General features: G+C 35.9%; 1 protein-coding gene across 1 annotated transcript in view; it reads left to right on the top strand.

Moving 5' to 3' along the window:
• LOC107685646 (fibulin-2-like) overlaps positions 1–14,235 on the top strand; it is a 73,816-nt gene that overhangs the window by 44,719 nt on the left and 14,862 nt on the right. Inside the window, 7 exon segments of the mRNA XM_016482304.1 lie at positions 2,788–2,922; positions 5,757–5,894; positions 6,073–6,216; positions 7,254–7,382; positions 11,800–11,925; positions 12,641–12,757; positions 13,116–13,244. Coding sequence (XP_016337790.1) covers positions 2,788–2,922; positions 5,757–5,894; positions 6,073–6,216; positions 7,254–7,382; positions 11,800–11,925; positions 12,641–12,757; positions 13,116–13,244 — 918 coding nt within the window.

Here is a 14,235-nt window from a genome sequence, read left to right as displayed (position 1 = left end):
CTCACACCTGTATATATATATATATATATATATATATATATATATGTATGTATATTATTCTAAATAATTTATGGTTTAATACTTGAATACATTTGAATTGATTTATATATGACTTCTTAGTACTCCCATAATTCTACAAAATGCAGAATGCAAATGTGTTTGTATGTGTGTTCATAATAATAGAATTAGAATTAGGTCTTATTTTTTAATTTTCAGTTTTCATTTTAATATAAGCTTTTGTAATTTTACATGCTTTTTTTTACATGCTTTTAGTTTAAGTATTTCTATTTTGCTTTAATTTTTATTTCAATTTTAGTACTTAGACTTAATCTTATTTATTTCAGTTAACAGTCAACATTTCTAATTTTTAAGTTTTAAAATTTAAAGTTTTTTATTTTACATTTGCACGCTTTTATCCAAAGTGACAAAGCGAAAAGAGGAACAAAAGCCAATAATATTTGTAATACAATACAATATATTATTTCGTATTTATTTCAATTAACAAAAACAATTTTGTTTTAGTTTTAGTTAAAATAACAACACTGACAAAAATGTGAACCCAAGCTTGCAGCCATCTTGGGTGGTCATCATCACCCTCTCATCCTAACCCTTATCGATCACAGCAGCACCACTGATGTAGAAATAATGTTGACAGACCATAATCCTGATAGCTTGCTCTGAAGTCACATCCCTTTCAATAGCACTAACCCACTCCCCTTTGCCTCCAGTCTACAGAAATGCATTATTCATCCCATGCATTTCCTCTAATGCATTTCAGAGCACCACATTTTGAAGGCAATTCACCATATTGTTATGATAAAGCAAATTTTTTGAATAAGTGCCACTGCTCGTGTATGTTGATGAGGCAGCTTGTTGACACTTCTGTGCTGGATCTGCAACAGAGTGCAAGAGGGTGTCAAAGCTGCTTTCTGTGTGCCTTTTGGGGCTAAATAATGTGCACATGAATGCAGGAAGCTTTAAAAAAGATGGTGATCTCACTTGCCTGGGAACTGAAGTGTGGATCTTTAAAGGGATCGTCCACTTAAAAATAAAAATTCTGTCATCATTTACTTAAGTTCATGTCATTCCAAACCTGTAAGACCTGTAAGACTCTGTGGAACATAAAAGACCCTTTAACAGCTGGGGTGCTTGACGTATGTCCTGATATGTAAACTGTAAAAAATGGTTGTAATTGTAATGAAAAAAAAAAAAACAGTTTAAACCTGTTATCTCCAAAAATTGGAAAAACATTACGTACAAAGGAAAATTATGAATGGTTTAAATTACATTAAATGCAATGTTACTGTAAAAAAATGTTTTTGAATTTTTAATTTTCATTTACTGTACTTTTACAGAAAATAATTGTAACATTTTTTATAAGATATGTGCCACCCTATAACATACAGTGGTAAATATAAAAATATATTCCCATATATTAATGAAATATATTTTATTAAAAACATTTTTATGGTGAATTTTTGGCAATGCAACTGTAGCTTGACTGTAAATTGAACAGTATTTTCTTTTTACAATAAGTCATTAAAAATGCCCAGAATGACAGCAAATTTGCAGAGTTGCAAGTCAAAGAAATTAAACAGACTTTCATTAGTCCCAATTGGCCCATCACAGCAACACAGACTTAGCCAATAGCAAGATAAAGTTATACTCTGTTTGATTAGACAGTGGAAGGTGAGGGAGTTTTTTTTTTTTTCGGAAGCCTTTTTTGAAAATTTAGTTTGTTTTTGAGTTGTTTGTTTGAGATGTCCAGCTATTTTTTTGTGAGTCATCACTTTTTTTTTCAGCCTTCTCCCTATTTCTCTCAAAACAGCTCAGTAGACTTTCACATATTCACATATTAACACACATTCAAGGGCATGTATTTTCATCTTTCAAGTTGTTTTAGACTTTCTAAAACTAAATTTGCCAAAAATTTTATTTAATTTAATTTTCAAGTAATTAACTAAAATTACTTAAAACTGAACCACTTTGCGTAATATTTGCATGCATTGCTCTTGTCTACTTATAAAATGTATAGCCGCCTCTACACTACACAGTGACTATTATTGTGTGCTGCTGCCTGAAAACAAGGTTCACAATGTGTGGTCAGTGTCATGACAACAGTGAAGTGGCTCTGATTTACCTAAAAAACTTGTTTTTGTTTCGTTCTGGAAAGTCCAAAAATGGGTGCCCAGAAAAACTTTCAAACAGTCAAATTCCTTGTTCTATCTATGGTGTTACCAGTTGTTGTGTGGAACAGATAAGGTACCATGTGCTTTTTTTTCTCTTCTCTCCTAATGTGGCCAGAAGAAAGCTCAAACATTTCCACCCAGTCCCCTGAAATTATTTACTCTGGCAATAACATGACAGATTGAATCCCTTTCTTGGCCCACAAATAAGCCATTGTCTAAGCTTCAAGTAATTATTTTCTCCTCTCCCTGGGCCATGCTCGTTTTCCAATCTTGTTTAGACTTTTTTTTTTCAATGTAGTCCAGAGTTATTGCCATTAATGAATCTGGCCAAACAAAGATCTTGAAAGTTCACCACAGTGCCAGAACTAAAGAACTTGAAGTAAAATGCCTTATGTGTGCCATGTCTAATGAAAATATGCAGCGGGCTCTACCAGTCTTTGTTTTTTACACTGCTGTCTCACCTGCTTGCTTCTCCATCAGCTTCAGCTTCTCCATTCCAGGTTTTTGTGGATGTAACTCTCCATTTGTGTCCCTGGCTCTGTGTGAGGATGTTATACTTTGGAGCTCAGTAAAATTATGCTGTGCTTTTGCTTTGCAGATGTGAACGAGTGTGTGACAAACACGCACACCTGCCAGGCCGATGAGCGCTGCGTGAACACGGTAGGAGGGTTTGTGTGCGAGAGGCAGATCTCATGTTCGAGCGGTTACCAGCTGAGGAATGGAATATGTGAAGGTGGGTACAGTATCAACAAATGCTCACATATACACACACATAACACACATGCAATTTTGTTTTCCTAATTTACCTAATTCACCTTTTCCTAATTTCCATTAATGACTCTCTTAGTACTTTTAAGGAATAGATATTTGCAAAAAATAAAAAACCTTTTTAGTAACTGCAGCAGTCTGTTACCAAATGATGAACAGATAAATAAATCAGAAATAAATGTTAAATAATTTGTACGCGTTTAAAATGTTTTAGAGAAAGCTAAATGTAATCCAAAAATTTGTATTCAGTTAAAAGAATTAAACTATATATTTAATTAAAATACTAAAACAGAATTTAATTTAATGTGTATCTCTTACCTATTTGACCTTATTAGATCGGAAATACAGTAAAAATAGTAATATTGTGAAATATAATTAGAAATAACTATTTTTTATTTTAATATATTCAAAAATATAATTTATTCCTGTGATTCCAAAGCTGAATTTGCCATCACTTCAGTATTCAGTGTCACATGACCCTTCAGAAATCATTCTGATGTGCTGATTTGGTACATAAACATTTCTTACCAATATGGTTATTTTTTTTATTATTATTATTTTTTTTTAGAATCCTTTGATGAATAGAAAGTAACTTGTAAACATTCTTTTGTGACAATGTAAAAGTCTTTAAGTTCTTTTATGATCAATTTAATGCATCCTTGCTGAATAAAAGTAACTTTCTTCAAAAAAAAAAAAATATTGACCTAAAAATTTTGATGACAGAAGTAATTGCATTTAGCAATATTTGTTCAAGCAATAGTGTGTATTTGGGGGTGGGACTGTCAGTTTGTGTCACCAATGACAAACGGAGAAGTGATCAGGAAAACACATTATTTGTATGTTTAGTAAGTGGTGCAAAAATGACACAAGCTTTAATTTCACTAAAAGTACACAGAGAGCATTGTTTTATTACTTAAAATATGCTGAGAGTTATGTCTGCGTGAACTTTGCATTAACATGAGATAAGATCAGCAGAAACATGGCAGTGGTCCAACTCTCGCCCAGCTATAAGAGCTATCTGGTGATGCATATGGACAAAATCAATAACAAACGGTCTTCCATCCTTGTCAGAGTCCTCTAGGCCACACTACTCCACAGATCTCGGACCAGTGTCTTCATCATCTAAACACACCACCGTCACCGCTGCAGAGAAGAACCAGAAACCATTCATCAATCTGTGCAGTTAAATGCGAATTTTGCAGGCCTTCGCAGTTCGAAAGAGGCCACAGCTGATTGCCTCAGGCTCTCGATTGCTAACATCTAAAGATTCCCGCAGTCTGTTTTTACACAAAGCAGATGCCTAGACACATCTAACCATTGCCTTTGAACAGAGAAAACTTTGCAAGAGTCTCTGGTTCTTGTCAGGACTTGGCCTGGTGCATGCTAATACTGTAAATGGGGAGGAATAATAATCACAATAAGTGACAGAATGGAAGTAGTGGATTTTAACTAATTGCAGGCTTTGGACATCTGAAATTAAGGGCTCACCAATGGCCATAAGTGGGCTTCATGTTGCTTAGGTAATGGTGCTAAGAAATCATATTTTACATTTTAGTTCTGAATATTGAGAATAATGCAATGAAAATGGTGTACCAGACAATATCTATGTCTTTCTGTTGACTTGTCCTCGGGCTGCATGCTAAAACAACATACAACATGAACAAAGCAGTCCAATTAACAAACTATGAGCTGGTTCTTTTTTAGTGAATCAAAAACATACAGTGTGGCCAGTGCAGCTGATTCATGAACAAAAGACTCATCATAAGCCAGTTCTTTTTAGTAAATCAAAAACATACAGCATGACCATGCAGTGTGATTAATGAAAAATTGACTCATTATGAGCTGATTCTTTTTTGTGAATCAAAAACTCTGCATGACCATGGTAATCTGATTCCCAAACGAATCACTCTTGTAAGCTGGTTCTTTTTAGTGAATCAAAAATATACAGTGTGACCAGTGTAGTCCAATTCATAAACAAACGACTCATTTATAAGCCAATTCTTTTTAGTGAATCAAAAACCATGACCAGTGAGTGATCATGACCAGTGCAATGTGATTCATGAACAAATGAGTCGTATGAGCTGATGTGTTATATTTTTATGTATTTTTTATTGAATCAAATGATGAATGAATCAGACAGTGGTAATTCAATTCCCAAATGAATCACTGATTATTATGGCTATTTTAATGAATATGAGTTCAAAAAGACAAGATACCGGTTTGAATCCTTCTCTGAACTTATTCCATCAGAGCGGATACTGAATCAACATTTGACTCGATAACTGAAATGCAGGTTATTATTGCTTTTAGTCGTGTCTATATAGATGAAGAAAGTTTTATGTCAACAAGTTGTGAAATACAAATTCATTTTGTTTTTACTTTAATAGTATGCAATTGTGGATGACTATGGAGAAACTAGGGTTTGATCCTGTGAGATCATCTGCCTTGAAGTGGAAGCATGCTTTCCCGGCCTGTTATTGAGCCACAGTGCCACCTACTGTGAAGTTCTAACTTGTAATCGAGTACTGTTGTGATCTCTGTCCAAACCCATCTCCTCCATCAGATGTCTCAGATGAGCTCTGTCTATTCATTATGCTGCTATGCTTGCCAAATTTGGTGAGATTTACAGATTTTCCTGAAGGTTTTAAGAGAGGAAACTTAATTTGTTTGGACCTTATAATAGCATCAGTCTCAAAAGCTAAACAAATCTATCATAGCAGGAACCCAACTGGGCGGCGTCTTGCTGTCCGGTCCACTGGCCTGTTTTGACATCTGGTGCACTCTTTCTCTCTCTTCTAGACACCGATGAGTGTGTTATGCGAACCCATAACTGTGGGATGGGCTTCCAGTGCCAGAACACTGATGGCTCCTTCACGTGTAACCCGAAGCAACGCTGCCTCACAGGCTTCATTCAGGACTCACACGGCAACTGCATCGGTAAGACAGAGTCACTCAGTGCCCCCTAGTGGACAGATACATGAAGAATACCAAAATCTGAAAAATGCAAATGACAGCCCCATCAAGCAAAGACACTTTTATGATTTTTTTTTTTACAAGAAAGTTGCTTTTTGTTTCATATGCCTTCACTTTTATGCTCTCTCTCACTTTATTTTAGACATCGATGAATGCAGCAGTGTGAAAGAACCATGTACGTCTGGCTTTAACTGCATAAATACTGTGGGCTCTTACACCTGTCAGCGCAAGATTATCATGTGCAGTCGGGGTTACCATTCCAGCCCTGATGGAGCAAGATGTATTGGTGAGGACGCACATAAATATACACACCTATACCTTAACCCTACAACTTTTTAAACTCGACCTTTTCAGACACCTTTTAATGGTTTTAGATTTTTATTTTATTTTATATATATATAATAGATATACATTACTATTCAAAAGTTTGGGATAAGTAAGATGTATTTTTTTAAAAACTAATAGATTACAAAAGATTATTTCAAATAAATGCTGTTATTTTGAACTTTCTATTCATTCAAGAATCCTGAATCCTTGTATCACGGTTTCCACAAAAATATAAGCAGCATAACTGTTTTCAACATTGATAATGATAAAAAATGTTTCTTGAGGACCAAATCAGCATAGTAGAATGATTTGTGAAGAATCATGTGACACTGAAGACTGGAGTAATGGCTGCTGAAAATTCAGCTTTGCCATCACGGGAATAAATGACATTTTAAAATATATTAAAGAAAAAACAGGAATTTTAAATTGTAATCATATTTTACAATATTACTGTTTTTACTTTATTTTTGATTAAATAAATGCTAAGCATGATGCTAAACATTCAAAAACATTCAAAAATCATACTGACCCCAAACTGGTAGTGTACAATATTAGATAAAATATTATTTATAGATACATATTAATTATACATATTATGAATAGAACTTAATATTTCATATTTCCTTGTTGATTGGTTCCCACCAACTTTAATTTTTATTTCTTTTTGAAGCGGGGCTTGACAAAAGCCAGTTCCACTTGTTTAAACAACATACCTAGGAAGTACTGTGACAGTACCATGGTAAATGATGGTATGAGATGATAATACCATGATACTGAATGATAACCTTATTCATGTACCAAGGAACCTCAATAAATACCAAGCTACTACTACTATGATGCATGTACAAAACAAATCATGCTGTTTGTACCATGGTACAGTACAATTTTGAAAAACCACTCTAGTAGCATGGTACTTTTTGTTACCATTTCTGTTAGCATATGCTAACTGTACTTGTAAAGTCTGTGAGAACTAGTAAGACTGTTGAATATGTACAGATGTAGATGAATGTCAGACGGGCACCCACCGCTGTGGAGAGGGCCAAATCTGTCACAACCTGCCCGGGAGTTACCGCTGTGACTGCCAAACCGGCTACCAGTACGACGCCGTTCGCCAGCTCTGTGTGGGTGCGTATCAACACATGCATTGACACACACAACAATTTTTTTTTAGAATCCTTTGATGAATAGAAAGTAACTTGTAAACATTCTTTTGTGACAATGTAAAAGTCTTTAAGTTCTTTTATGATCAATTTAATGCATCCTTGCTGAATAAAAGTAACTTTCTTCAAAAAAAAAAAAATATTGACCTAAAAATTTTGATGACAGAAGTAATTGCATTTAGCAATATTTGTTCAAGCAATAGTGTGTATTTGGGGGTGGGACTGTCAGTTTGTGTCACCAATGACAAACGGAGAAGTGATCAGGAAAACACATTATTTGTATGTTTAGTAAGTGGTGCAAAAATGACACAAGCTTTAATTTCACTAAAAGTACACAGAGAGCATTGTTTTATTACTTAAAATATGCTGAGAGTTATGTCTGCGTGAACTTTGCATTAACATGAGATAAGATCAGCAGAAACATGGCAGTGGTCCAACTCTCGCCCAGCTATAAGAGCTATCTGGTGATGCATATGGACAAAATCAATAACAAACGGTCTTCCATCCTTGTCAGAGTCCTCTAGGCCACACTACTCCACAGATCTCGGACCAGTGTCTTCATCATCTAAACACACCACCGTCACCGCTGTAGAGAAGAACCAGAAACCATGCGTCAATCTGGGCAGTAAAATGCTAATTTTGCATTCGAACTTCGCAGTTCGAAAGAGGCCACAGCTGACTGCCTCAAGGCTCTCGCTCGTGAACATCTAAAGCATCCCGCACTCTGTTTTTACACAAAGCAGATGCCTAGACACATCTAACCATTGCCTTTGAACAGAGAAAACTTTGCAAGAGTCTCTGGTTCTTGTCAGGACTTGGCCTGGTGCATGCTAATACTGTAAATGGGGAGGAATAATAATCACAATAAGTGACAGAATGGAAGTAGTGGATTTTAACTAATTGCAGGCTTTGGACATCTGAAATTAAGGGCTCACCAATGGCCATAAGTGGGCTTCATGTTGCTTAGGTAATGGTGCTAAGAAATCATATTTTACATTTTAGTTCTGAATATTGAGAATAATGCAATGAAAATGGTGTACCAGACAATATCTATGTCTTTCTGTTGACTTGTCCTCGGGCTGCATGCTAAAACAACATACAACATGAACAAAGCAGTCCAATTAACAAACTATGAGCTGGTTCTTTTTTAGTGAATCAAAAACATACAGTGTGGCCAGTGCAGCTGATTCATGAACAAAAGACTCATCATAAGCCAGTTCTTTTTAGTAAATCAAAAACATACAGCATGACCATGCAGTGTGATTAATGAAAAATTGACTCATTATGAGCTGATTCTTTTTTGTGAATCAAAAACTCTGCATGACCATGGTAATCTGATTCCCAAACGAATCACTCTTGTAAGCTGGTTCTTTTTAGTGAATCAAAAATATACAGTGTGACCAGTGTAGTCCAATTCATAAACAAACGACTCATTTATAAGCCAATTCTTTTTAGTGAATCAAAAACCATGACCAGTGAGTGATCATGACCAGTGCAATGTGATTCATGAACAAATGAGTCGTATGAGCTGATGTGTTATATTTTTATGTATTTTTTATTGAATCAAATGATGAATGAATCAGACAGTGGTAATTCAATTCCCAAATGAATCACTGATTATTATGGCTATTTTAATGAATATGAGTTCAAAAAGACAAGATACCGGTTTGAATCCTTCTCTGAACTTATTCCATCAGAGCGGATACTGAATCAACATTTGACTCGATAACTGAAATGCAGGTTATTATTGCTTTTAGTCGTGTCTATATAGATGAAGAAAGTTTTATGTCAACAAGTTGTGAAATACAAATTCATTTTGTTTTTACTTTAATAGTATGCAATTGTGGATGACTATGGAGAAACTAGGGTTTGATCCTGTGAGATCATCTGCCTTGAAGTGGAAGCATGCTTTCCCGGCCTGTTATTGAGCCACAGTGCCACCTACTGTGAAGTTCTAACTTGTAATCGAGTACTGTTGTGATCTCTGTCCAAACCCATCTCCTCCATCAGATGTCTCAGATGAGCTCTGTCTATTCATTATGCTGCTATGCTTGCCAAATTTGGTGAGATTTACAGATTTTCCTGAAGGTTTTAAGAGAGGAAACTTAATTTGTTTGGACCTTATAATAGCATCAGTCTCAAAAGCTAAACAAATCTATCATAGCAGGAACCCAACTGGGCGGCGTCTTGCTGTCCGGTCCACTGGCCTGTTTTGACATCTGGTGCACTCTTTCTCTCTCTTCTAGACACCGATGAGTGTGTTATGCGAACCCATAACTGTGGGATGGGCTTCCAGTGCCAGAACACTGATGGCTCCTTCACGTGTAACCCGAAGCAACGCTGCCTCACAGGCTTCATTCAGGACTCACACGGCAACTGCATCGGTAAGACAGAGTCACTCAGTGCCCCCTAGTGGACAGATACATGAAGAATACCAAAATCTGAAAAATGCAAATGACAGCCCCATCAAGCAAAGACACTTTTATGATTTTTTTTTTTACAAGAAAGTTGCTTTTTGTTTCATATGCCTTCACTTTTATGCTCTCTCTCACTTTATTTTAGACATCGATGAATGCAGCAGTGTGAAAGAACCATGTACGTCTGGCTTTAACTGCATAAATTCTGTGGTCTCTTACACCTGTCAGCGCAAGATTATCATGTGCAGTCGGGGTTACCATTCCAGCCCTGATGGAGCACGATGTATTGGTGAGGACGCACATAAATATACACACCTATACCTTAACCCTACAACTTTTTAAACTCGACCTTTTCAGACACCTTTTAATGGTTTTAGATTTTTATTTTATTTTATATATATATAATAGATATACATTACTATTCAAAAGTTTGGGATAAGTAAGATGTATTTTTTTAAAAACTAATAGATTACAAAAGATTATTTCAAATAAATGCTGTTATTTTGAACTTTCTATTCATTCAAGAATCCTGAATCCTTGTATCACGGTTTCCACAAAAATATAAGCAGCATAACTGTTTTCAACATTGATAATGATAAAAAATGTTTCTTGAGGACCAAATCAGCATAGTAGAATGATTTGTGAAGAATCATGTGACACTGAAGACTGGAGTAATGGCTGCTGAAAATTCAGCTTTGCCATCACAGGAATAAATGACATTTTAAAATATATTAAAGAAAAAACAGGAATTTTAAATTGTAATCATATTTTACAATATTACTGTTTTTACTTTATTTTGGATTAAATAAATGCTAAGCATGATGCTAAACATTCAAAAACATTCAAAAATCATACTGACCCCAAACTGGTAGTGTACAATATTAGATAAAATATTATTTATAGATACATATTAATTATACATATTATGAATAGAACTTAATATTTCATATTTCCTTGTTGATTGGTTCCCACCAACTTTAATTTTTATTTCTTTTTGAAGCGGGGCTTGACAAAAGCCAGTTCCACTTGTTTAAACAACATACCTAGGAAGTACTGTGACAGTACCATGGTAAATGATGGTATGAGATGATAATACCATGATACTGAATGATAACCTTATTCATGTACCAAGGAACCTCAATAAATACCAAGCTACTACTACTATGATGCATGTACAAAACAAATCATGCTGTTTGTACCATGGTACAGTACAATTTTGAAAAACCACTCTAGTAGCATGGTACTTTTTGTTACCATTTCTGTTAGCATATGCTAACTGTACTTGTAAAGTCTGTGAGAACTAGTAAGACTGTTGAATATGTACAGATGTAGATGAATGTCAGACGGGCACCCACCGCTGTGGAGAGGGCCAAATCTGTCACAACCTGCCCGGGAGTTACCGCTGTGACTGCCAAACCGGCTACCAGTACGACGCCGTTCGCCAGCTCTGTGTGGGTGCGTATCAACACATGCATTGACACACACAACAAATACACAGCCAAAACACAAGTTCACACAGTAGGCTTGCTGAACAGAACGCCACTTCAAAAATGATCTTACAGAATACTATGCAATACAGGAGGAAGTTTTTTTTAGCATTAGCATTAGCATCTGTAACACAGGAAAACTGACTTCTGACCTTAAACATATTCAAATGTTTTAGAAGTATCTTAAACCACAGCTGCAAAATAAAGCACTTGAAGGGTTTAAAAACAGTTTGGATACCGTGACTGAATTACCCAAAAGACATCGTCTTCTCTGTGATTAGCCAGACTAACAGTGTGCATATAGATGAAGCTGACAGCAGCTCATGCTCCATAGAGCGTGCAGATTATCCTAATGCCTTATCTCTTCTACTCCTATAGCAGAGTGAAATAAGACAGCAAGGCAGGGAGAGAGAGATGCTCCCCAGACTACAGTATGTTTGTAAAGTAATGCAGTTCTCTGCATCCTTTCTGCTGGCAGATGTAAATGAGTGTTGGCGGTACCCGGGCCGCCTGTGCGCCCAGACCTGTGATAACACGCCGGGCTCCTACCAGTGCTCCTGTACCACTGGCTTCTCCCTGGCCTTTGATGGCAAGAACTGTGAAGGTACATCCATTTGCACTTGCAGAATTGAACACGGATCAGTCTGCCTGCGAAGAATGTGTTGTGTTCTGACAGTATGAATGTTCTTTCTTTCCAATTAAAGTGAGACACGAATAGAGTGAAAAACAAAAACAGATGAGTGAACTGTCAGCTGAAGAGTTTTCTAGAGGACTGAAGCACACTCTTTTTTTTTACTAGTTCCATCATGGCCAGATCCATTCATTTATTCAGAGTTTGTTTCAAGGACTTGGCGGGTGACATAGCCTGAGGAACTTTTCATGAGGTGACTTTTAGTGTGGTTTCAGAGGGACAACAGTATTAAAATAAAAATATACTCCATGTGCCATTTTGCAGAGTTAGTAGTTTAATACAATATTTTTTTTTCATGAACATGACAGTTGAATATAAAAAACAGCTGTTCATGTTCTCCATTATGATCTGAGAATGATCCATTAGTCATCTATAAATAGTGCAGAATTATAAATATTTCCTCTTTTTTATTATTTTCTTATCTGCCTAACCATTTTCCCAGGTTTTAATTAGATTTTCAATCCCAAATTTTCAGAGTGGTATCAGACTTTTGGACCCCATTTTATATTTGCGCTGATATGACACCATGCCAGTGTGTGCACAAGACTGTAATGATTCATGCAAATTTGTACAAACAAATAAACAATTTTTAATCCAGAAACTTGATGTTTTCTGTGTTCTCTCATAGATATTAATGAATGTGACAACAATCCCTGCAGTCAGGAGTGTGCAAACATTTATGGCTCCTACCAGTGTTATTGCCGAATGGGCTACTACCTGAAAGAGGACGGGCACACATGTGAAGGTGAAGTGTTATCAATGTCCTTAAGCCAGGAAATAGATTAAAATTAGTTTTCATCAATCCATTCGTACCCATTAAGGATTAAAGTACAAGGACACATTCCCATTATACTGTATGTTGATTAAAGAGATGATGGGGATCCTCTGATGGTGATATGAGATCAATAATGTCTTGAATATATTAATAAGGATGGATTTTTTTCAGCACAGTGTAGCAATTAGTGTGTTGTTGGCACATTTTCTTAAACACAAATCTTTCTGGTTAATGGCCAAACCCATCTCACAGTGGTTTGTTGTGATGTTCTTTATAAATGGCTAGTTTTCTCAGTGATAAAGATGAAATGCTCTTATTTGTTCTCTAGATATCGACGAGTGCTCACAGAGCATTGGAAACCTCTGTGCATTCCAGTGTGTGAACGTCCCAGGTAGCTACACATGTGCTTGTCCTCCCCATGGTTACTCTATGTCACCTAATGGACGCACCTGTCAAGGTAACACTAAAGTGATATATTACTTTATCTTATTACATATAAGTCTTTGCTTCATCTTCTGTATAATTAAAAGCACATAGCATAACACTGAATGTTTAGGATTTATGTTCTGATTATCCTATTAAAAGGATAGTCTTCCCAAAATGAAAATTCTGTCATCATTTACTCATCCTCAAATCGTTACAAACCTGAATGTAGGGGTGGGCGACATGACCAAAATCTTATATCATGATATGAGTAATTTTATTTCACGGTAACGATATATATCACAATATAGTTATTTTTGCTTTAAATAAGCTCTTTATGATAACAACATTTTTGATACCATAGAAATTTCATAATTATTGTCACCAGTGTCAACCACAAAAAACACTGCATATTCTTCACTGTGTAAATTAACATTTTGACAGCCCTAGTAGGAATATTAGACTGCTGTCACTTTAAGAGCTGCCCAGATCCAATATACTGTTAAATGTGTGTTTTCTTTCTTTTACTTAAGACCTAAATTACGGTGTTTACGAGGATACTTCAAAGACAGGCATTTTGACCCATATAAGTGTGTGTATTTAATAGGCTTGCTGCGATAGACGGTGTTGACGGTGATACCGGTGTTAAGCCGCAACACCGGTTAGGTCACTTGCCCACCGACCCCCACCGTCATTTTGATTTTTTATAGAAATAAAAATCATTTAGTTCAGTAAAAGAACAGACACTACAATTAAACACTGAACGCGGCTGCTCAATGCAGCGTGCCGAACGACAGTCGCATCACAGATCAGATTTCATTTCTCCAGTGAGGAGAGCGAGTCGAGCTGACTGACAAGAAGAGGTGAGACAGACAAGACGATCGCGGATGATTTAGTTTCGAAACGAAATGCATAAAGCGCCTGTTTGGCAATATTTTGGATTTTGAAAAGCCTGTTGACTTTTGCCGTTTATCTAAGGTGATTTTGGAAGTTTTTTTTTAAACATTCGTTTCTTATTTAATTGG

This window comes from Sinocyclocheilus anshuiensis, unplaced genomic scaffold, assembly GCF_001515605.1.
Source record: "Sinocyclocheilus anshuiensis isolate Anshui unplaced genomic scaffold, SAMN03320099.WGS_v1.1 scaffold257, whole genome shotgun sequence".
Taxonomy (NCBI): domain Eukaryota; kingdom Metazoa; phylum Chordata; class Actinopteri; order Cypriniformes; family Cyprinidae; genus Sinocyclocheilus; species Sinocyclocheilus anshuiensis.
Note: the sequence above shows the minus strand (reverse complement) of the source record. Positions and strands in the feature narration are given on the sequence as shown.